We start from the raw sequence: 23716 nt of genomic DNA, 5'->3' as shown, positions 1-23716 counted from the left end.
AGAGTCAAAGCCATGAAGTTCACTGTGGCCTCTGCAAATGCGCACAGAGGTGCACACTCACCCACCCACAAAAAATCTTCAACATCCTTAGCTTATGCTTACCTTTGGCTGCGGCATGAACCATAGCAGCCTGAGAAATGACGTGATAGGTTTCAAAACCCAAATACGACAAGGCTGAGAACAAAAGGCCTCTCTTGAAAGGTCTTATGTTTCCTATCACCTATAGAAAACAATATATAAAAATTATAAAAATCGGAAATTGTAAGGAAATTGCTATCTCAAGCAAAGCATAGCCATCTCCTCCCACATCCAAAGAAAAAATAATAGAATGCTAGAAGCTAAAAAAGTAGTTTACCAATTCTTTAGTAAAGCTATTTCAAACCTTGCATTCAGTATATCTTAGTAGTGGAAGTAGTAGTTTGTCAATTGTAGACTAGAAATGTAACTCAGGGATAGAACATCAGGCATAAGGCACCTGGTTCAAGACCCAGAACCTCAAAATGAATGAATGAATGAATGAATGAATGAATGAATCAACGAACAAATGAATATGGCAAAAATTACTTACATTTTTATGGAAATCATTTACAGACATAGATACTGTAAATTGTACGGAATAATATTAATAATATATTTTTCAATTAATTCAATATTTTAAAACAAAACATAACAAATAATAAAGACAAGCTGAAAAATATAACTACTACACATAAAAATTATGTACAGCTCTCAGTGAGCACGCTGTCCAAAGACCCCACAGTTTCTTTTTAATATTTTTTTAAATAATTTTATACATTCACTTGTATCCCAGCTGTACCTTCTCCCTCTTTCCCTCCCAATCCTCCCCTCCATCCCTCCCTCCCTCATCTCCTCCCTGCCCCCCCCACCCCGAGTCCACTGATAGGGGAGGACCTCCTCTCCTTCCATCTGACCCTAGCTTTTCAGGTATCTTCAGGATGGCTGCAATGTCCTTATCTAGTAAGGCTGCTCCTCCCTCGGGGGGTGGGGGGGGAAGGGGGAGCAGCTCAAGAGCCATTGAGTTCATGTCAGAAATAATTCTTGTCTCCCTTACTGCGCTACCATAGGCTATGTCTGAGCAGGGGTTATAGATTATATCCATGCATGGTCCTTGGTTGGAAAACAGACCCCACAGTTTTTCAACAGATGATGAATAGATAGATGATGAATAGTAGTCATATTTAAGATTGATATGGTAGCATGTGCCTATAATCATAGAACTCAGGACCAGGAAGTATTGCTGAGTAACAGAGTTGCTGAGTTCCATCCTGAGGCCTACCCTCACACAACAAAATACACAAGCTGACTTGGAATTAATTGACAGGATCATGACCAGATTATTGAGAGCAATTGTAAGGACAAGCACATATCGCTCCTACAACTCTTCCCTTTTCCATCACTCTTTTTTTTGACACACTATCATTTTCTCCTTTCTGTCAAATCATTTGATCAACATAAAAACAAACTTTGCTTTCTTTATTAAAATTCAGCCTGTAAGTTTTTTTCTCAACATTTTGGAGACAGGGTCCCGCTATATAGCCCAAGCTGAACTTAAACTCCTGATTCTCTTGTCTCTGTCTTCTGAGTGATGGGATTACAAGGTCCCAGCTAATGTTTTTCTTCTAAAAATCTTGGGTGGGATATGTGATTCAGTGGTAAAGTACTCAATGAGATCAGTGTTCTGGCTCAGGTCTGAAAAGAAACAAACAACACAACAACAACAACAACAACAATCCATACTTCCCCTTGATTTAAAATCTCTCCATTTCCAACTCTTTCAAAAATTTCTCTTTTTCCATTTCTACTTTCTAGTTCCCATTTTCTCTTGAACCTACACAGATTATCCTTTTTAGTTTTTTCTTTTGTTGACACAGGGTATTCCAAGTTGACCTTGAACTGATCCACCTCCTTTCATGATCCAAAAGGACAGGCACGAACAATCTACAAATCCGCTTTTAGCCAAACCACTGCACAGATGGCATTCTGGTTTGCAGCACCAAAATGCAGCTGCATTGCTACAGGCTGAGCTCTTCTCTGAAATGCTCAACAGAAATGTTTCAGGTTGATGGTATGTTGTTTCTCAGACTTCGGGATTTTTGTAGAAATATATTGAGAGATCATGTAGATAGGACCCTAGTATACCCATGAAATCAGTTTATGCTTTTTACATACGTTGTCCACAGAGCCTGTAAATAATTTTATATAATATTATCAGTGTGCCTGTGTTTAATTTAACTTAACCTGTTCCATGAAGTCAGTGTGGAATTTCCAATTCTCTGGCACTTAAGATGCCTTGAGATTTGAGGCATTTTGGGAGTTCAATTTAAGAATGCTAACTTCTATAGAACTGTGGTCAATTCCAAATTCTCATTGACTTTGACAGATCAACAGCATTTAACAGCCAACTATGTCTTATAAGAATAAAAATGACATGTCCTGAGCTGATGTTAAATTTTAAAATTAGCTTTATTGGAAATTTTACATATAATAACTACATACTTAAGGGTACAATTTTAGGACTTGTATAAACTGGGGAAAACTATTTTCATCACCATAATCAAGATAATAAAATACTCATCAACCCAGAACTATCCTCTTTGTAATGTACTTTCCCAGCACTGGGGTTTCACTTTGTTTTTGAAATATTCCCTTGGGTTTCTTCCTGAGTCATGATTGTTCCTTCTAATATCTCTTTACCTGTTTATTTTCTGTATCTAGAGCTTAATCCCAGACCTCTGTTTTATATTTGTGACTTTATTTCTTCTCACAGTTTTAAATGCCATATTTGACCCATTCTATCTCTAGCTTGGATGTCTTTTAAACTTGAGAATCACTCAACATTCATCATACTCCAAGAAGGAGGCCTTGTAAAAGAAGACCTTATCTCCATCACAGAGGAATTCTAATATTTAAGAGGTAGATACTTTGGCAAAAGTTAGAAAGAAATATTCTAATTTCTATTTACTGATTATGTCTTTATTTGCTGTCTCTAAAGTTGGTAAAATTAATGTTGAAGAAAATATATCTGAAAGCATACTTCATTTATACAGGGAATTATTTAAGAATTGTTATTACATTTTGCTTTCTGTGAATGTGTTTGGATGCATGCTAGAGTGCACATGTGAGATAGGTCAGAGGATGACCTGTGGGAATGTGTTTCTCCTCTCATTCTGTCGGTCCCGGGGACTGAACTCAGTTCAAAAGGCCTTGGCATCAGCTAGCTGCCTTTTATCCTTGAGTCATCGCTATGGCTTCCTCAGGAGGTTTTTTTGTTTGTTTGTTCTAAAAAACTCATTATGAAAAGCATTACATGCTACTGTAGAAGTACCAGGTAAAGTGGCATATTCCAGCTGTTGGATACATTCTTAAAGTTATCAGTATCATGAAGGTGTTCTGGGTATTTAATTTTTAAGTTCAGGAACATCATTTTCATCTACTTTTCCAGAGATGAATAAAGGGTTGCTTCACATTAATCAAAGTGATAAGAACTCAGATGATGAATTGTCAGTTTAGGAATTTAAAATGAAAAATATAGTCTCTCAGTGGTCATGCATCCCTATTTAAGAAAAATGAGTATTACTTCAGCACAAAAAAATTGAACATTCCAAATGTGGCATTTTCTCAAATTACAGTAGTAATTTAATAAATCACAGTAGTAATTACAGTACATACTTCCTTTCTATTGTGTCATTACCTGTTGGTTAATAGCCTACTAAGACCTAATGTTAAAAATCTTGGTCCTTCTCTTCTTTTTTTCTCTGCACCAACATTGATCGTACCTATGAACCTGGCATACCCTCTCCCTATTCCAACTTTTCTTCTTTTCCTCCTTTTCTTTTCTTTCTTCCTTAGCACAAGACTTTTTATGTCCCAGGTATGTGGCCAAGGGTGGCCTTGAATTCCTGGTACTCCTGTGCTCATCTCCCTGGCTAGTACCATGATTACCAGAGCTCCACAAAGAGACCCTGTCTTGAAAAACAAAACAATAACAGTCATATGCTGAAAGTTCCTAAATTTCTATCTACAGCTGGGATCTCTGAGTGAGCTACTTACTTGTCCATGTCAATTTGGCCCTCTTAATACAGTCCAAAACAAGAACTCTTTTCCCCTTTACCCCTCCAATTTCTTTCAGAGGTCACATCTTGTTAAGCAGTGCCACTGTGCATTAGACTGCTTCAGCTGGAAACTAAAAATTTCTACTTGACTCTTGGTAACATCTGCCATGAAACTATACTTCTGTATCCTTAAAACTCTTTGAATTGATCTACTTCCTTACAACTAAAGTTCAAGCCACGTCTCTCACCTATTCTACACCAAAATCTGTCTAGCATTCACTTTTGCCACACACTTATTTTTTTCAGTGAAAATCTATTCAAATGACATTCATTCTGACCACACACTTATTTTTTTCAGTAAAAATCTATTCAAATAACTTCCTCGTTTAAATGCCTTATTTGGTTTCCTATGACCATTAGAGTAAAATCCGAAAAATAGTTCATGAGGTTTTAAAATTTTGTACTTATTATTGTGTGGTGTGAGTACAGAAGAGATGTAGAGGTCAGACAACAACTCTGGAGACTCAGTTTTCTCTTTCCACAGTGGGTGAGAGGATGAAGCAGCGAAGTCTGTATAAGGTTTTATGAATCTGGGTGTCAGAAGGCAACGTATCCCTGTGTGATACTTCCCCTTACATGCCCTGTGGATTTACAGACCTCTTGACTTCCTAAGAGTAAGTGGTAAGTTGACCCTCTCTCAGCTATTCTCTTAGATGCCCCGCCCATCCTGGGGAGGGTCGGCAGCAATGTCTGCTGGCAACAGCAGCTTTGGGGAGAAAAGATCTGCCTGCTGCCACAGCGGAGGGTGGAAGCAGAACTTCTTCCTCCTGCCCTCAGACACTGAGCTTTCAAAACAAAACAAACAACCAAAAGAGGCTGGAGAGAGAACTCATTAGTTAAGAGCACTGGCTGCTCTTCCAGATGACCCAGGTTCAATTCCCAGCACCCATCTATTTAACAACCATCTATGTAACTCCAGTTCTGGGGGATCCCCTCTTCTGGCTTCCACCTGCAGTAGGCACGCACTTGGTACACAGACACACATGCAGGCAAAACACCCCTACACCTAAATTAAATTTTAAAAATGGGTAGGGGGTCGGGCAAAGGAAGGAGGCTGTTGGTTTAACTTTCACACCTGGAATACTAGCACTCAGAAGGCTAAGACAAGAAAATCACCTGGGCTACACCATTAAACTCAAAGACAGCTTTAGCTACTTATAGAGGCCCCTTCAAAACATATAAGGAAGCAAGCAAACAACCACAAAACAATACAAAGCCCTGGGTTTTAAATAAGACCTCAACAGTTGAAAGCCTGACTATACCTGATGAGAGATCTTAAGATAGACACCATTAAGCCATACCTAGATTCCTGACCTATACAAACCACGGATAATAAATGTGCTGGTGCACACCTGTAATCCCAGCACTTGAGGAGGCACAGGCAGGCGGATCTCCAGGCCAGGAGTTCCAGGCCAGCCTGATCTACAAACCAAGTCCAGGACAGCGAAAAACCATAAAAATAAATAAATAAATAATAGATGTTGTACAAAACATGTATTTGAAGCCATCACTTTTCAAGAATGAAGAGGGTCATGGACAGTCTAATAAAAAAACAAGAAAAAAAAATTCTCGACAGCTTTAGGATGTATAGAAGACAAACTCAAGGATAATTACTGCAATAAAAAAAACCTGTTATTTATTTAAAATTTCAGTTACATCACAAACATTTTTGCCTCCGGGTGCTAGGCAAGGGCTTATTAAACAGGGCTTATTAATAAATATTGCGTTTATTTATTTATTTTACTATTTATTTTGAGGCGGAGACTCACTAATTTGCCCGTACTAGCCTTGAACAGGCTTCATATTCCAAGTCGACCTTGAACTCGAGATCCTCCTTCCTAGGACTCTGGTGGCTGGCCCTACAGCACTGAGCCACCGGGTTCGCTGTCTGAGTAATAACGAGAAAGCGACTTTCGCGACGGGCGAAGTCCCTGAACCTTCCTGTTCCACTCTCGGAAGCGAAGGGCAGGGGGGACGCAGGCTCTGCCCCAGGCCGCGGTCGCCGGACGCGCGGAGGCTCCGGGGCCGGGGCGGGGCGGGGCCGGGGCGGCGCGTTACCTCGGAGCCGCGGGATCCCCGGGCGCCACGCTGCCCGCGGCTGCCCCAGGTCCTCGCCGGCTGGCACACGCTCGGCGCCGCGCCGCGCAGCAGCGGGAGGAGGCGCCACAGTCGCGAGGGCAGCGCCATGACGGACACCTCAGCAGACCCAGCGACGCCGCCGCAGGACTCCCCACGCTGAGCGTCCCGGAAGCCCGCCGGCAGCTTCCGGTCCCCGGACCAGAGACCGGAAATAGCCCAGCATCACGCATGCGCGCGGCAGGCCCGGGCAAGCGAAGTCGCCTCTGGACCCCGTAACTTGTACGTACTGCGGGATTGCTCCTAAAAAGCGTTATGTCTGTACTTCTCCAGTCTTCAACAGGAAAGCGAATCCTGGCACCAAAGGTCCTTTTCGAAAATAAATACGTGAAGGAATCAGATGGTCGCGGTAACGAGCCTGTAAGACAGCAGAGCTGTCAGGAGCAAAAGGAAGAGACCCTTTTGGTGATAGGGACTGGGTAATGCCCGTAAGGCACTGAGAGCTTGTAAGACTGCAGAGCTGTTAGGGTTAGATTAGAAGATATTCTTAGTAACAGTAACTAAGTAACGCCCTTAAGGCATTAAGTAGTGAAATTAAATAATATCAGCTGGTTAGCAGCTGTTGTGTGTGTGAGAGAGTAGTAGGCCAAGCGATGTTCTAGAATAAAGTATAGAAATTAAAGTAACGCCCTTAAGGCACCAGGTAATGAAATTAGGTAATGCCAGACGATTAGCAGCGTGTGAACGAGGGATAAGCCAAAACTATGCCCTGAAAAATGTATAAAAACCGCAGCCTGAGCCCACGCAGGTACGGCTGGCTAGACTCTGGTGAGTAAGCCGTGATACTGCCAATAACCAGCCTATTCCCCAACGGCTGTTTGAAAATCCCAGACCACCTTAACAAGCCGGCCCTGGAAGGCGGCTCCCGAGCAACCGAAGCTTCCTTCGCCTCTGAGGCCTGGCCAGAGCAGAGAAGCTTCGAGGCTTATCAAGTCATCAGAAGAAGCTTCTGAGGTCCGGCCGGAACCGAGAAGTTCTGGGACCTAGAAGACACCTAAACACCGATTCCTGAGACAACGTTTTAGAGCCGTACCTGTGGCCAGGTTGTATTCCCCATAAGATGTATAATGTGCTATGCAATTCTTAGATATGTGTGATTTGTGTGATTAAAGTAGCATCCAAAAATCATTCTGGCGTTGGCTTTTATCAATACCTTGCTGCCCTCTTGTGGTGTCTCGGTTAAAGTCCTCCAGCATAATCAACCGTTCCTGACAGTAGCACAAGCCTGGCGGTGGTGGTGCACGCCTTTCATCCCAGCGCTTGGGAGGCAGAGGCGGGTGGATCTGTGAGTTCGGGGCCAGCCAGGTAGATCTACAGAGTGACTTCCAGGACAGCCAAGGCTACGCAAAGAAACCCTGTCTCGAAAAAACAAAATTAATTAATTAGTTAAAATAAAAGAAAAACAAATCAATTGTCTCACAGAAGAACGAGAGTGGAAAAGAAATCTACTGGCTCGAGGTGCTAACAGAAAGACAGCAAAGCCCTACCCGAGGAGGAATCCTACCGTAGCCAGAGTTCAGACTGCTTCCCTAGACTGAGTGAAGTCCTGGGTTCAATTCCCAGCATGCATTAAGACTGGAGTGTTAGCACATGCCTATAATACCAGCGTTGGAGAGGTGGACTCATAATCAAGAGTTCCAGGTCATCTTCAACTATATAAAAAGTTGGGTGCTAGTCTAGAACCTAAGAGACCCTGTCTCGAAAAAAATTAAAAACAAACAAACAAAAGTTGATTGTTGTAATCTCAGCATTGTTATCTTGATTTTAAGGACAGCCTGGGCTACTCTGTGAATTCCTATCTAGCCTGAACGACAAGATACAACTGTTAGACCCTGCATTTCAAAAACTCAGATAGCTATCCCAGATTGGCTCAGATTGCTGGGTAGGGACTCATAAAGAAAAAGACAGTTTATATCCTAGAGCTAGCAAAAACTGAAATCTTAATTTAGCTTACTTTTTTTTTTTTTTTTTTTTTTTTGCCTTAAATTGTTTAGATGCCCATTTGCTAAAGGTGCTTTGCAGTGCTAGGACCTTTCTTGTCCTTTAATCATTATCTCATTTAATCACTCATGCCCATGAGAAAAGTGATAGAATTGGTGTCCAAAACAAAGTTCCCAGCAGCAGAGACATTAGACATTACTCTTGCTATTATATCATGTTCATGTCAGTGAGAATGGGGAAGTATGCCTGCAAGCACTAAACTGTGGGGCTCTACAAGACACATCCTGTTTGCTTTGGTTTGATTTTTGCAGGGTGGAGAGAGAGAGGAGAATCTCTGGACATGGAATCTCTGGAGTTACAAGGGGTACTTGCTGAGCAAGCTCTTCAGCCCTTACATTCTAGTTATTATTCCAGACTATATTGTATTGGTCTCTAGTTGTCTCAAAGATCGACTGTAATTTTTTGGTAATAGTATACTTGTGTATGCATGCCACAACATCATGCCCTACTTAATAAATAGGTAGAATTTTGTCAACTTTCATATCTTAAATAAATGATAAAGCTACATTTTATTAAAAATATGTATAGCTCTCTTACCTTCTGCTGGATTGTAGTCATTTCCGCAGAAGGAACCACTTTGACATATCATTACTGCAGGCTGCTTCAGTAGTGCTAAATAGTATGTTCATATACCACCGGATATGAGGAGCATCCTGAAATCCTACTTTCGATATCTCAGCTACAGTGAATTCTGTTTCTGTGTGTGGTGTTGTAAGTAAGCCCAGAGCCTCGTGCATGTTGGGAAAGTTCTCTAGCTGCATGCACAGCCTCACCCTCACCGATAATAGATTTCATTAGACATACTTGTGCTGAAAAGCTCGTTTACATGAAATTCAGGTTTAGCTCAGCACCTTAAATTTGTCTGACAACCTTCCTTGCTCTTCCACGGTTGGGCACCATTACTTTGGAGACTATGGACATAGCTGTTGGTAGAGTGCTTTGCCTTGCCTGAAGGAGACCATATGTCCAATGTCTTGCCCTGTCTGTCTTCCTGGAGTCAACTCTGGTCATGCACTTTGTTTTTTGCTTTTTTGGCAGATACGTTATGTGATATATCCTTTCCATCACTTTGCATACTGAGGCTCTTGATATGATTTTGTCCTCCTATTGGCAGCTAGGATTATTTTGTGTACATGGTCTTGAACCCAGGACCTTGCACATGTGAGCCCTAGTATGCAATGAAGTAGCTTTAAAGAGCTGGTAATGTAGCTTGTTGGTAGAGTGCTAATATGTAAGAGGCCTTGGGTTTGATCCTAGCCCTGTTAATGAAGAGAAATAAAAGGTAGATTAGAAATGTATTCCCCTTCTTAAATTTGTTATTGGTGTACTGTCCTGGCACACAGAGAATGTTATACCATCTGCTATCTTTGTTGTAATCGGATTTTAAAATTTACTATGGGTTTAACTTCTGGTAATGCTGCTGTTAATCCTCAGCAGCTGTAAAACCAAATCACCACACAGAGACTGGGTTTTTAGTTAACCTAGAACACAATGCTGGGCAATATTTACTCCCTCCTAAACCTCCAAGCTCTCAGTTTCCTAACATTTAGATTTCCCACATTATACTTTTTTTTTGTGAAATCTTAGGTCTGGTTATGCTCCCTTCTCACCCCTTCCTGTTCTCTAGCTCCTCCCCTCTTTCCTGTCCTCTGGCTCCTCCCATTGCACAACATTGTATCTAGTTGCTTTATTTGTGTCCTGTTTACACAAGAGTTGAGACAGGATGCTTATAGTGAGTATCACAATGCAATATCCAGATTGAAACCAGAGAGTTGGGGGTGGGGAAATCAGCATTTGAATTAACAAGGGTAAGGCATATACATTTTAAAAGACCATTATACCAACATATCTTTTTCGTATTTATTTACTTGTTTAGGTACTTTTATGTGTATGAGTGCTCTGTCTTCATGTACATCTGCACACCAGAAGGTGCCATCAGATCCCAGTATAGATGGTCATGAGCCACCATGTGTGTGCTAGGAATTGAACACAGAACCTGTGGTAGAGCAACCAGTGCTCTTGACCACTGAGCCACCTCTGCAGGCATGTTTACCTGTCTCTTTGGCTTCAGCCCCTGACTCCTCTTCGCCTCCTACACATCACATGTATCTCAGTAAGTTCCAGGCCGACCATCTTTTTTATCCTACAAATGAGCTGCACACTTTACTACATGATATTTTCTCTGCCAGTATTCCTTCATATTTCACTACCACATACCTTCTTTCTTTCTCCATATGACCAAGCTATTTTTTACCAGGCTAGTTTCAATCTCTCTTTCCATTCTTGGTATGATGTCACTTCCTCAGAGAAACTTCTCTTTATTCCTCCTAAATGTATTTTCATTTATTAATTCATAATTTTACTTTTACTTTTGTGATTATTTGTTTGTCTGGAGCATATTTTGGAGGAATTGGTAACATGTACATTCATTATACTGTAATCTCAATGATTCTGATTTTTTTCAGTTATAACAGGATGTGACCCAATTTTTCTATTCATCCAATAAGTATGTATCATGTGTATGTAATGTTTGGTCCCAAACCCCAGACAAATGGCTATTTAACATAGTGCCTATTTAACATATCAAAGCAGATGCTGGCAGCTAGGTCCTCACTACCTATTATAGGGTCAGCATGGCTGCCATGTCTAACTCCCTGCCCTGAACTCTCCAGCCCGGTGACAGGCCTGCCCCTACTCCCCCAGCTTCTCTTCCTTTTATAACTCGGCCATTTTTGCTACACTTCTCTCTTGGTCTTCTGGCTCACTCCTGGCCTCGGGCTCCTGGTTTGGTCTCTTGTTCTTTAGCTTCCACACCCCAGGGATGGTGATAAGAAGATGAGGGAGAAAGGCTATAGATATATTTCTGTTAGGCATTGCATTTTATTTTATTTCTTTTTTTTTTTTTCTGTTTTGGTGTTAAATGGAACACAGAGCTCTGTTCATGCTAGGTATTCAGTGCTTGGTAACTGAGCAATAAATACCTCAGACAAACATTACAATCCTAAATTGGATAATGCCCAGAGAAGACCTCACTCGGAACTTTTGAATTAATACTCAAAAAAGCAAGTCATGAAATATCTTTAGGGACAAAAGCATTTTGTGTAAAGAGACATGCAAAATCCTGCTCTGGAAAGGCAAATGGAAATTTTCAAGACCAGCAAACAAAGAAGAGGAAGTAAGAGATAAAGATCAGTGATAAGGTGGGTAGCCGGCAGTGTAGTTTCTCTTTGACATTGTAAGAATTTTTGAATGTTTTCTTTATAAGAATAGGTCAGATCTAATTTCCATTTTATGTTGTGTCCTTCTGTATTGAGAATAGACTAAAGGGAAGAATGGTTGGCCTACCAGGGGCAATCCCCGTGAAGAAAACTAACTCCTTCTCCCAGCAGCCATCAATCAGTTGCCAATATAGTGCCTCGGCTAAGAGTGAGACCTCATGCCCATTGCCCCTCTCCATGCTGAGATTCTTGTCTAACGAGCTTTTACATGCTGTCAAAACTGCTCTGAGTTCGTATTGAAAACTCCCCAGAAACAGTTTCCTTGTAGACACTCCCTGACTCTTTTCTTTCTAACTTCTTTAATGATAACTGCTGGACGGTTATTTGTGTTTTGCCTGCATGTACATATACAGAGGCCTGCTGGCCTTGGAGGTCAGATCCTCTGTAACAGGAGTTCCAGATGTTTGTCAGTCGCAAACTGGGAACCCTACAAGAGCAACAAGCACTCTTAACCTGCGAGCCACCCAGATCTGGTATTGTAATGCCTAAAGTCAACCATGGGTTTTGCAAGAAGTCTTAAAACGGCAGCGGGCAGAGGCGCAGCAAAGAAAACTGGAGAGAAAATGGGCTGGGGAGCATGCTCACTTCCAAAAACAAAACTTCACTTTAGTCCCGCCCACAAGCTCCGCCCTCGCCCCGCCCCCCGCGGGCCAGCCCCCAGGTTCCAGTGAGGCCACTTCTGTGCTGGCCACCTTGCGGTACTGTCTGCTGCGTCTCCACCCTGGCTGCACTTCACCAGCGACATCTCACGTGAGTGCGCGACTCTTCCCAGCTCTGGGGCTGGGTGGCTCAGCCCGAGCTCGCAGCCTCCGGGGGAAGCGGGCTGGTCCCGGCGGAGAGACTTAGGGCCGGCTCGGCCCGCCGGGCCCGGGAGCTGGAAGTGCTCCGCAGGCTTCCGGTGCCCACCCTGGGGTGCTCCCGGTGCCTACCCTCAGGGGTCCCGGGGCCCACCCTGGGGGTGGTCTCGGTGCCCACGCCAGGGGTCCCCGAGCGGCGCGGGCTGGGTCGCGGCCTCTGGGGCTTGGGGTCATCCTGGGGCCGCGAGCGCCTGCTGGGCCTGCAGCTCGCGCACCTGGACGGCGTGCCGGCGGCCCCCGGGCCCCGCGGGGAAGGACGGGGTGGGGTGGACGAAGGGTTAGCTGCCGCGAAATCTCGGCCCGCTCCGCGGGGAAAGAGTGGGAACTAGACGAACCGGTCGGGTAGGGGAGCTGCGGTGGAAACGCTTTGTGGTGTGGGGAAAGGTGATACTGCAAGGACTGCGTGAAGACCTAGCAGCCCCTGCACTTCCTCTGGCTTCGAAAGTGGCCCGAGCTTCGGGCTCACTGCACGCGGGGCGTGGAGGAAGGGTAGTGTTTCTCGGTGAGAAACTTGGCGCAGCAAAGTGGCTGTTAGTGCGGGACCCGACACACCTGGCGGTGCTCTCGCACTTTTGTCTCTGTTAACTGCGGTCGCCCCAGAATAATCAGGTAGAGGGTAGAGCGGGGTTAAATACAGCAGGGAACTGCAGTGATCCCAGCCGCTGTGCCAGACAGTGCCTGTTCGCTCTCTGCAAGCTCAATGCTGCGATCATCTTTTCTATTTTTCAGGAAACTGGGATTAATTTAACTCACGTAACTAGACTCCTGTGAAGTGGTAGCATTAGGTTTTGATTCAGGTCTGTATGGTTTTACAGTGTAAGATTTACAAAAATAAACAAGCATTATTTTCCAAGTAAGGCCGTGATTATCTGTCTAGTTAAGGGGGAATGTTCTGATGTTAGCTGTCTAAATTTTGGGTGGGATACCTAATCCTTTAAGGTGTGTTTGTAAAACAGATTTAGCACTGCTTTGTCATAGAGTTACTGTGTCAGGGTAATGTCAGGTTCGTAAATAATAACCTATATGCACTCGAGTGCATCTTGTTAGATTTCAGCTCTGAGTACCAGTCTTATCCAATTAAGACCTGATCAGGCCAAGAGGGAAACAGCAAAGCTTAGGAAAAGGGAACTGAGAACAGACGGCGTATGACGGTAGAAGTAATGACACTAATGGGTTATCTAGATTAATCTACTTTTCGAGGCCTGTGTGTGTGTGAGAGAGAGAGAGAATTCTTTAAAAAGGCAGAAGCTTTAGGCTAATAAATTGGAAAATACACCCAAGGCCATGTTGAAAATTTCGAGCCCTGTCTCCAGGATTGGGCATACATCTCTCTTAATGAGCTAAAGCTGAGTCTCAGGCTTTCACAGATTAAAAGATTTCTGGCACAGAAAGGGAGTGAAGTATTCTCTTTCAGAATCTCTTCTCTAATATTGCCCTCAAAGCTGAGGTTTTAGAACTGGGGAGCAGAATAATTCATCAGCTCGAAAGGCAAGTTGCTAATTGGACATCTCTTCTACTTTTACTTACAACTATGAGCATTTATAGACAGTGATTTCTAAAATAACAGCTTTAATCCCATCACTTAGGAGGCAGAGGAGGATGGCCTGTGAATTGGAGGCCAGCATGGTCTACAGAGCAAGTTCCAGGACAGCCAGGGCTACGCAGAGAAATCCCGTCAAGAAAAGAAAACAAGAAAGCCATCAGTTACTTTTGAGGAATTTTATGGGGCTGGTGATGTAGTTCAGTGTAAGGGAACTTGTCTAGCAAGCTGGAGGCCTTGGACTCAGTCCTTCAACACTGATATAAATGAATAAAATTAAATAAAATATCTGGACATTCTTTACAGTGAATGTCTTCTGTGCCTGCGCCTGCTCAGACACTCAGCTCATACTGTTCTGATGCCTTGTCAAGAACTTACACTTTTTTTTGTACATGGCGTTTCTTGTCATCTTTTGTTGCTGTCCCTGGATTTTACTTATTATTGTTAAAATACCTTTTTTCCCAAAATTTCTTCCAGTGATTTAAGTATGCTTGGCAACCAAGTTAAGAAAGGTAATGTTGGATGTGAACATGACTTAGTGACATTTTGGCCTTTAAGCTTTCATAGCAAGCCACTATTCTTCCTCTAAGCACCCTCTCCCTGCCTCTTTTAGCAAGAATCAATACCTCTTCCGTTAGTTCTCAGTCTCTTGAGGAATCCAAACTATTTCTGGCAAGTCCTTTATGTTACCTTTATCTTACAGTCTAACTTCTTTCTAGTGTTTTGTGTTTTGGTTTTTAATGTTCTTAAATTTGTCTTGTAGGTACTGCTTACTAGGTTAAAACCTAAATGACTGCGGTAGAAGACTTGTGAAAGATTTGTTAACAAGAGGACCACTTATCATAGATTTTATTTAACATTAAGTTTTTCATACTGATAACCAACTGAACTTATTATGTATACATTTTGATAAGACTCTGATAACTGTATAAACTATAGCTATGACTAAGTTATGTGCTGATATACATGTATCTGAAGAAGACTGGGAGTAGGATACTGGGATTCTTTTTTGGAGAGGTTTCCATTCGTTTCATTTATAACAGCTTAACTAAATGGAATCATAACCTTTAAAAATACATGAAAGATAATTAGAGCCCTGGCTCAAGGGTTGGGCCATACACAGACTTTCTAAAGGAGGCAAAACTGAACAGTCAGTACCGTGGTCACACTTACCAATTTGTATTAGATCGATAGCATGTTAATACAATTTTTCTATGAGGAAGGAATATTACACAGTCAGTTTAGGAAACCATTTTGAAACCATCTTATGCAATGGCTGTATTATGTCTGTTTCCTGTAAAAATTACCAAAGCAATAATGTCGGTGCAGTTTATAGTGTCATCATACTACTTTAGTTTTTTTCTTTTGCTCTTTCCTTATTCTTTCTTTCTTTCTTTCTGTCTGTCTGTCTTTCTTTTTTATTGAGACAAGATATTTCTATGTAGCCCTGGCCTTTTCTTTTTTCTTTTTTTTTTTTTTTTTTTTTTTTTGTAGATAGAGTATTATGTTGCCTGGTGGAAATAGCAGTGTAGAAAAGGATGAACTTCAGCTCCTGCCTCCCAACTCCCAAGTGCTGGCATTACCATATGTGCACCCACACCCAAGTACTTAAAATCCTGAAGTTTTTGTTTTACAATTCCTTTAAAAAATTAAGATGATAATCACTACGTATTCATATTTGCAAATGTGAAAAGGACTGCAAGTTCATTTCCATCTGGTTAGGAATCTTCTTTTTTGTTTGTTTGTTTGTTTGTTGTTGTTTTTTTTGTCTTTGTCTTTGTTTGTTTCCTTTCAAGACAGGGTTTCTCTTTGTAGCATTGGCTTGGCTGTCCCGGATTCACTTTGTAGGAAGAGGCAGGCTGGCCTCAGAGATCCACCTGCCTCTGCCTCCCAGAATGCTGGGATTACAGGTGTGTGCTACTGTACCCGGTTTTTCTTTTCTTTTCTTTTTTTTTTTTTAAAAAAAAAAACAAAAACAAAACAGAGTTTCTCTGTGTAGCCTTGGGTTCTGGAACTCTCTGTATACCAGGCTTCCCCCTCAAACTCACAGAAATCCTCCTGCTTTGCTTCTGTCTCCCTAGTGCTGGCATTAAAGCTTGCACCACTGCCACCTGGGTTGGGATTTTTTTTTTTTAAGAAGTGAAACTGAAAAAAAAATTCTGATGGTATTGTCAAAAGAAAGTTGTAAAATATATAATGTATAAAAGTTTTCCTGCTTCACTTTCCTCCTCAGCATTTACTACCATGTAGCATGCTGTCAATTTTAATTAGCTCATTTGCTTTTCTATTGTGTAATCACATTAATACAAGTTTTGGCCAGTGTTGGTTCCCAACAACTGGAATAGTGCCTGACATAGGGCAGGTGATCCACAGGAATTTGTTGAACTGGTATTGAATGAATAAGAATGTTTTTTAATATTAATGTTTGGGAAATATAAAAGGACTTCCCAGAAAGCTAAGAAACAGCGGTGCTGTGTATGGTGTTCAGTCATGAAATGACTATTCTTGACATCAGAAAATGTATAAACATAACAGTTTTTTGTTCAATATGTAATCATTTTTTATGTTGGGTAAGCCAGCACATGTTCTATTATCGAGTGACACCGTGAATGCTATAAACTTTCAAATTTTGACAGTGAAAATACTGGCTGTTTTAGCTTTAAACTTACGGAGTTTGTTTGTTTGTTTTGGGGTAAAACCGAGGCTGGCCTGCACTTAACTTCCTCCTGCTTCAGCCTTCTGAGTGCTGGGATCCTGGCTTGTAAGACCATCAGGCCAAATGAACTATTCTAACATTCACTATGAACTAGTGAGGCACCATGTGTAAATGAAATGCTGATCTTATCCAGCAAAATGGTCCGCATACCCAGCTAAGAAGGGAAGACAGGGAGCCATATTTGAAAAGCATGTGTGTAGAGTGAAAACATAGTTCATGAGGCAGGTGGAAAATTCGTAGAGAGCTTGGAGAGAAGGAGAATCGTAAAGGACTTTAGTCTCAGTAGATCCTGAGTGCATTATCCTCGCTTCTGCTGCGAAGCTGGCCCGTAGCCTTACTGCGTCTTTACCTCCTATTATCAACAGCTGATTATTCTGCTTTATATTGAAGTAAAGCTGCCTTGCATTGTTGGTGTGTGTTTTATTCAGGGTCCCTGAATGGGTTTACACTTGAATTATATTTTGGGTTTTTTGTTTGTTTGTTTTTTTCAGACAAGGTCTCACTATGTGGCTCTGGCCATCCTAGAACTCACTAAGTCGACCAGACCAGGCAGACCTCAAACTCACAGAGTCTGCCTCCTGAGGGATTTATACACTCATTAATTCATGTCTTAAAGGGAGATATGTACATGTGTACGTATGTTTGTGTGCATGCTCTTGTATGTGAAGGTGCTCGTGCATGGTGTGGATAGAAGCCAGCAGTCAGCTTCTGGCCTTTTTCCTCAGGTGCCATCTGCCTGGGCTTTACAGACACAGGTTCTCTCCCTGGCTAGACCAGGAAGCCCAGTTACAGTGTTATAATTTTTAAGATCCTGTTTCACTCTTCATTTGTGTTACGATAAATATTTTATTTGATGTGCTAACAATTACAGAATCAAATTATATTACACTAAGCAAGTATTAATTAGAGACCCTTTAATGCCCTGGAAGCATTTTGTTATGAGGAAATAAACATCTGGGTTGTGGCTTTGGTCTTTGTATTTATTAGGTTAGTAACCTTATGGTAAGCATTAGGGGTGTGTGTGTATGTGTGTTTATTACTTAGCCTAGGCTGACCTCGAATTCTCTATATGACCAAGGACATCCTTGTAGTTCTGATCCACTTCCTGAGTGCTGGATTACAGGTGCTGGCCACTTTATGCAGCGCTGGGAACTAAACTTAGTGCCCCGCGCATGAGAGGCAGTAAGCAACCTGCCGACGGCACTACACCCCCATCCCTCATCTACTCTGTTTAAAATTTATTTTTAATTTATACGTTTACTTTACATCCCGCTCATCATCCCCTCCCTCCTCTTTCCTTCCCTCCCACCCTCTTCACCGTATCCCCTGCCCCTTGTGTTCAGAAAAGGGACACCCACCCCCACATCCAGCCTACCACAGCCTATCAAGTTGCATCAGGACTGAGTTCCTTTCTCACCCACTAAGGCCAGGCCAGGCAGCCCAGCTAGGGGGACGTGACTGAAAGCAGGCAACAGAGTCCTTTTCTTAGACAGCACCTCTCGGCTTACTCAGGGATCCACATGAAGATCAAGCTGCCCATCAGTTACGCATAATGCAGGGGGCCTAGGCCCAGTCATGCATGTTGTTTGGTTGTTGGTTCTGTCTCTGTAAGCCGCCATGCGTCTAAGCCAGTTGACTCTGTGGTCTTCTTGCAGCATTCTTTATCCTCTGGTTCCTTCTCTTCTTCCCATCCCCCACCTTGGAATTTTCTACAGAACTCCCTGAGCTCTGCCTGATGCTTGGCTGTGAGTCTCAGCGTCTGATTTAATCAGCTGCTGGGGCAGGGGATCTCTCAGAGAACAGTTAAGTCTCCTGTCTGTAAATGCAGAGTATCCTTAATGGTGTCAGGGATTGGCTCTCTCCCGTGGGGTGGCTGTCAGGTTGGGCCAAGTCTTATTTGGTCATTCTGTCAGTCTGTGTCTTTATCTTTGCCCATCTTGTAGGTAGGGTAAATTTTGGTTTGAAGGTTTTGTAGGTGGATTGGTGTTCCCTCTCACCACTGTAGGTCCTGCCTGGCTGGAAGGTGGCCTCCTCAAGGCTGGCGCCCTCCGAGTTGCTAGGGGGCTCAGCTGCGAACATCTCCATATCTTCCCTGTAGCCTACCCTGTTGCAGGTCTCCACCTTGTCTCAGTCTCATCTGTGTTTTTAAAGGAGTTCATTTTTTGTTGTTGTTTGTTTCTGTTTTTTTGCTTGGTGGCTGATTGGTTTGGGGACTTTTGAGCCCAGGCTGCCGTCAAACTCAGCGTACTAAGAATGTCTAGGATATTCTAGCGTACTGGTGTGCTTGAGGACATTTCCAGAGAGGATCAGCAAGGTGCAAGATCCATCCTGAATGTAGATGGCAGTGCCCAAGGGCTTGGGACTCAGGCGTAATAAAGGGGTAGAACCTTATTCTCTCTGCTTCCAGTCTACTGAGGTCCCCAACCACTTGGCACCATGTGTGCTGCCAGGGCAACAGGCCTCAGGGACCAGAGACCTGAATCTTTGCTTCTTTTAGTCTAATAGCATGTTTATTCTTTCCCACTCACCTCCTAGAAAAGAACTCTGATAGCAATCTCTCTTTTACCTAGAAATTCATTAGGACTGACTGGCAAATGGGAAAAATTACATAATCAAAATAAATTTTTCCTCCTTTTAAACTGTTTGTTCAAGGCAGTGACGAACAGAAGGATTTCAGCAGAACATAGGAATGGTCGTGTACATCAGATTTCGTCTCCGGCTACACTTCATGTCTTAATTTTCACTCGAGTTGCAGAGTGTGTGTTATCTTGTTCCAAAGGCTAAGATTTGGGGAGAACGGTTGCTGTTCAGTATGCTTACAGATGGTGTTAGCCAAATGCCTCACCCTAAGTTTTTTTTTTTTTTTCTATGATCCTGTTTAGGAAGAAAACATGTAGAATCTTCTTTAGTTGCTCAAATATTCTTCTGATTGGTCATTTATTGCAGAAAAAAATGACCGATTTTCTATCCTCAAAGAGTGCAGAACATTTGTTAATGTTCTTCCATTATGGTATCTGCATGAATGCTCATATTGGCAAAGTTCTAGACCCAAATGCTTATTTAGTGTTTTGCATTTGCCATTCAGTATAATGGGTTTCTGGAGGTAAATGTTACGTAAAGAGCATCAGATGCCAGCAGTCTGACTCATGTGGGAGGTGGTGAGAGTGCTACTTGAGAGGGAATCTGCTTCCTGGCCACACTGCAGTGATGTTATTGTCAGCAGGGCACTAAAAGGGGAGTGCTATGCCAGCATGTTTGTGTAGCTCCTGTTTCAGCATGTTCAGGAGAGAAAAAAATAATGTTCTACTGATATGCAGTGCCTCTGTTGTGAGAACGACTTTGTGCATAAATATTTGTATTCTTGGTTGAGATCTTTAGAAACATCTATAGAAACATAAATTTGGGGGGTTGTTGGTCGAGAACTTTCTGTGCTTGGCACATGCTGATCTTTACCACTCACACCCATTCTGTTTGTGAGCATGCAGCTTACAAGACTCCAAAACTACCTTATGCAAAAAAAAAGCATGATAACGTTTTTTCCATAGATTTTGTGAGATAAAAAGCAGTATGTTTGGCATATTCCAGATTTAGTTTATTTCTGTGTGGAAACTGAGGCTTAGGGAGTTGAAGTGTGGTTTACATGTGGTTACATGGCTGGATCTAGGTGCCATGTTTACTCAGGTGTGTATTCGTTTGTACTTGATTTGTTTTTTAAACAGTCTATCTTGATGTAGCCTCGCCTGGCCTTGTACTTGTGATTTGCCTTTCTTAGCCTCCTGAATATTACAGAAATAGACAAGTGTGTACCACCACACCCAACTCTCAAAAATTGATACTGTGTTATAATACTGTACCGATCTGTTACTATGAGAGCAGCAGCAGTTCAGGGCAGGGGCCAGTTTAATGTATTTGACATAATTAGGAAAATCATCATGGAATATAACACAAAATAAGAAGTGCACGATTAGAGAGGATTACACTGCATGGAGGCAAATGGAGCTGAAATAATAATAGTAAACATTTGTATACTTTCTAAATATAGTAACTCATTCGGTCATGGGACAATTGTTTAGGTTATAGATGAGGAAAGTGATAAGGATGTAGCCTTAGTCACACAGTAAGCCTTAGAGTATTTCAGAGCGTGTGACATGTGCTTATGAAATGGGGGATAATGGATGCTGCAGGTAGTAGAAAAGTAATAGATAAAAAAGGAGAGAATGTGCCCCTGCATGTCAGGGCACAGGTGAGGGCTGTAGGTTTACAGAACACTGGCTGCCAGCTGGCTGCCTGAGCCTTGAGATTCTCAGGTTAAACGTGAGCAGGTATGTATGAAAATCTCGATGACACCCTTAACTTAAACCTGGCTTCTTAGTGGGAGGAGGAGGAGTTACTGGCTAATGGTCTAGTTAATGGATTTAGGACCAGGCCCTGTTGTCAACAGAGCAGACTTCTAGGATGGAGAAATCCTCAAATTTACTGTTTTTGTGTTGTGCCTCTTTTTTCTTTTCTTAACTTTTCTTTCCTTTTCCTCTTGTGTTTTATTTTCAAGCTTGCCTCCACCTTACCTTAATTCACAAATTAAGGTAAAGGTGAAAGGAAACTTACTGTGTTAGCAGAGTGCTAGACGTGCTCTCTAACATTGAACTACAAAATTTTGATCATCCATTTAGCACTCTGTTCTGTTAGACCCTCTGATCCTGTCCACTCTCCTCTCAGGTCTGTTTTTCTCTGGTTAGTTCAGTTTGATGTCACATACTTTGGGGTCCTCTCTGCCTTCTGATGGCTTGCTTTTTCCTGTGTTTATGTTATCTGCTACTTCTGTTCAAATTGGATCCTTCCAAGCCCGGGCAGTGTATGTCTGCCTTGCACTGTCAACTGCCCTCCATCAGCTTCTGCAGTTTCTCCCTGCACTTTGTCTCCTCTGTGTACACTATTAATACCTACTGTAGTGCTGAACTGTCCTGATGCATGTTAAAATGACAGGAAACCAAACAAAACACAGACCAAAGCTGAATACAATTTTGTAAAGGATGTAGTGGTTTTAATTGCTTCCCTGGGCAGAAGGTAGGAAGCATATTGGAGATTTGGGGGAACTGTCACTTAAGTTCTCAGGTGAAGACCAACCTCATTATTCTTTGTGACCATAAATTTAGGAGCCCTATATGCTAGTTTTGATTTTTAACATGAATTGAAGGTTGTTGCTGTCTTTAGAAATTTAATAATGGAGCTGGAAGCTTGGCTCCTCAGTCCGTACAATGAAGTGCTTGTTTCTCAAGCTTAGGAACTCGAGTTTGGCTCCTGTGTCCATCACCCATATGAACAAGTGTCTGTGAGCCTAGCTGTTGGGGAAGGGGCTGGACAGAGCTTACTGGCTGGCTAGCCTATCCAAACTGAAACACTGTTCAGTGGAGGCACTCGACGTTGATCTTTCACCTCCAAATGCATCCTCACTGACACACACATCCACATGAACATTCATACAGAGAGTGATTAATGAGTTACTTTGAAATTGCCAAAGGATCTTCTAATCTTTTTTTCTTGAGCTGGAAGAAGCATTTTACACAGCTCATAAAAGCTTCTATTTTAAATATTAATCATGATGCTGCGGGGACTTATTTCTGTTGGTGTAGAAGCTCAGCTAAATTCCCAAAGTGGAGAGCATTGAGCACTCCAAATGCAAAGGACATTTGGGAGGAAATGCTTTCCAGTCCAGCACTGCCACCATGAACTCCTGTTTCATGCTAGACAGCTGCCTCTGGTGACACCAAGTGGCCAGCATAGGGCTCAGTTCCTCCTCTTGGTGATACCATGACACCTGTGGTTCCAAGGAGGGAAGCACCTCACTCTCCCCGCCCCCTTCCCTTTTTTTTTCTAGATTTTTTTCAAGGCAGGGTTTCTCTACAGAAAGCCATGGCTCTCCTGGAACTCAGGCCTGCCTTTGTCTGAGGAGTGCTGGGATTAAAGGCATGTGCCAACAAACAGGCTATGCACACTTACAAGAGACCAGGCCATCAAGTGTTCTACCCCACCCCCAGTCCTGTTGAGGTATGGTTTGGTGGTTAGAGAAAGGAGGTCTGTGAAGTTAGGCTAACTGGGGTTTCATTGAAAGCCATGGCAAGGCAGCCACAGTAACTCACTGAGTGATGCTTGTGGAATATTCTTGGAAACACCTAGAGATGATGCCCAGTTGCAGCTTAAACTGCATAGATAGAAAGAGCAGACAAAGTAAAGCATCGTCAAACAGGGCATCTACAACAGGAATGAGGAGGGACACACTAAGAAGCTGTCTTGCTGGAGTTCCCAGCTGAAAACCCAGGAAGAGCATCTCCAAGTAGGACGCTTTGGCTTCTCTTTCTCACAGTAACTCTGTTGGTAAACGTTTGCCTTCTAGCTGTTTGTAAGGGTGGAATGTTTAATACCTTTGGCCATTTACTTTTCTCCTTTCTCCCTAACACAGGTGAGGGGTTAGCCTGTCCCAGGGTCTCAGGGGACACTTGATAAGTATACGTGAGTTTGAGAGCTTGTTATCAGAGTCAGCTCTAAATCAAGCAGGACGGTTTACCAACACATGTTGTAGAACAGAAAGTCAGCAGAGGATTAGTGCACATTAAATGCTGTCTTGAAAGTGCATTTTACTGCTAAAGTGTGAGCATGTTTTACTTGGAAGAATAAGGTATCACTGGACTTAGCTACTAAAGACCGAAGCCCCAGGAGGCTCAAAGAGCTCTCCCACGCTAGTGTAACTGCTCAGTGAGTGTCCACTTCAGCTGTCTCGATTACAGTGTGCTTCTTAAAGATAATGCTTTTCCTTGGTTCTCCCACAGCTCAAGACATGGCTGCCCAGTGTGTCACAAAGGTGGAACTAAATGTTTCCTGTGACAGTCTTCTGGATAAAGATGTAACATCCAAGTCGGACCCTTTATGTGTGTTGTTTTTTAACACGAGCGGTCAACAGTGGTATGAGGTAATACTAAATAATTTGGGTGAAACGTGGTCTACATTTCTTTTCGACAATATGAAGAGTTTATTTTAAAATATTAAAAATAATACTACAG

At 42.5% G+C, this 23716-nt stretch overlaps 2 protein-coding genes across 4 annotated transcripts in view; one reads left to right on the top strand and one right to left on the bottom strand.

Annotated features, from left to right (window-relative positions):
* Rmdn1 (regulator of microtubule dynamics 1) overlaps nucleotides 1–6323 on the bottom strand; it is a 29812-nt gene extending 23489 nt beyond the window's left edge. The window contains exons 1-2 of the mRNA XM_021662818.2: nucleotides 6192–6323; nucleotides 103–220 (exon numbers count right to left, since the gene is read on the bottom strand). Of these exons, the coding sequence (XP_021518493.1) occupies nucleotides 103–220; nucleotides 6192–6320 (247 nt within the window). The 5' untranslated portion in view covers nucleotides 6321–6323. The remainder of the gene's footprint in view (nucleotides 1–102; nucleotides 221–6191) is intronic.
* Nucleotides 6324–6369: 46 nt separating this feature from the next.
* The window catches only part of Cpne3 (copine 3), a 54530-nt gene continuing 37183 nt past the window's right edge, over nucleotides 6370–23716 (top strand). The window contains exons 1-3 of one of the 3 annotated variants that reach the window (XM_060386037.1): nucleotides 6370–6491; nucleotides 7101–7312; nucleotides 23486–23625. In XM_060386037.1, the coding sequence (XP_060242020.1) occupies nucleotides 23494–23625 (132 nt within the window). In that variant the 5' untranslated portion in view covers nucleotides 6370–6491; nucleotides 7101–7312; nucleotides 23486–23493. Of the gene's footprint in view, nucleotides 6492–7100; nucleotides 7313–12176; nucleotides 12299–23485; nucleotides 23626–23716 lie in introns of those variants that run through there. The other 2 variants (XM_060386038.1, XM_021662821.2) reach the window with 2 other exon arrangements.

This window comes from Meriones unguiculatus, chromosome 6, assembly GCF_030254825.1.
Source record: "Meriones unguiculatus strain TT.TT164.6M chromosome 6, Bangor_MerUng_6.1, whole genome shotgun sequence".
NCBI lineage: Eukaryota > Metazoa > Chordata > Mammalia > Rodentia > Muridae > Meriones > Meriones unguiculatus.
This window is presented reverse-complemented; position numbering and strand designations above follow the sequence as displayed.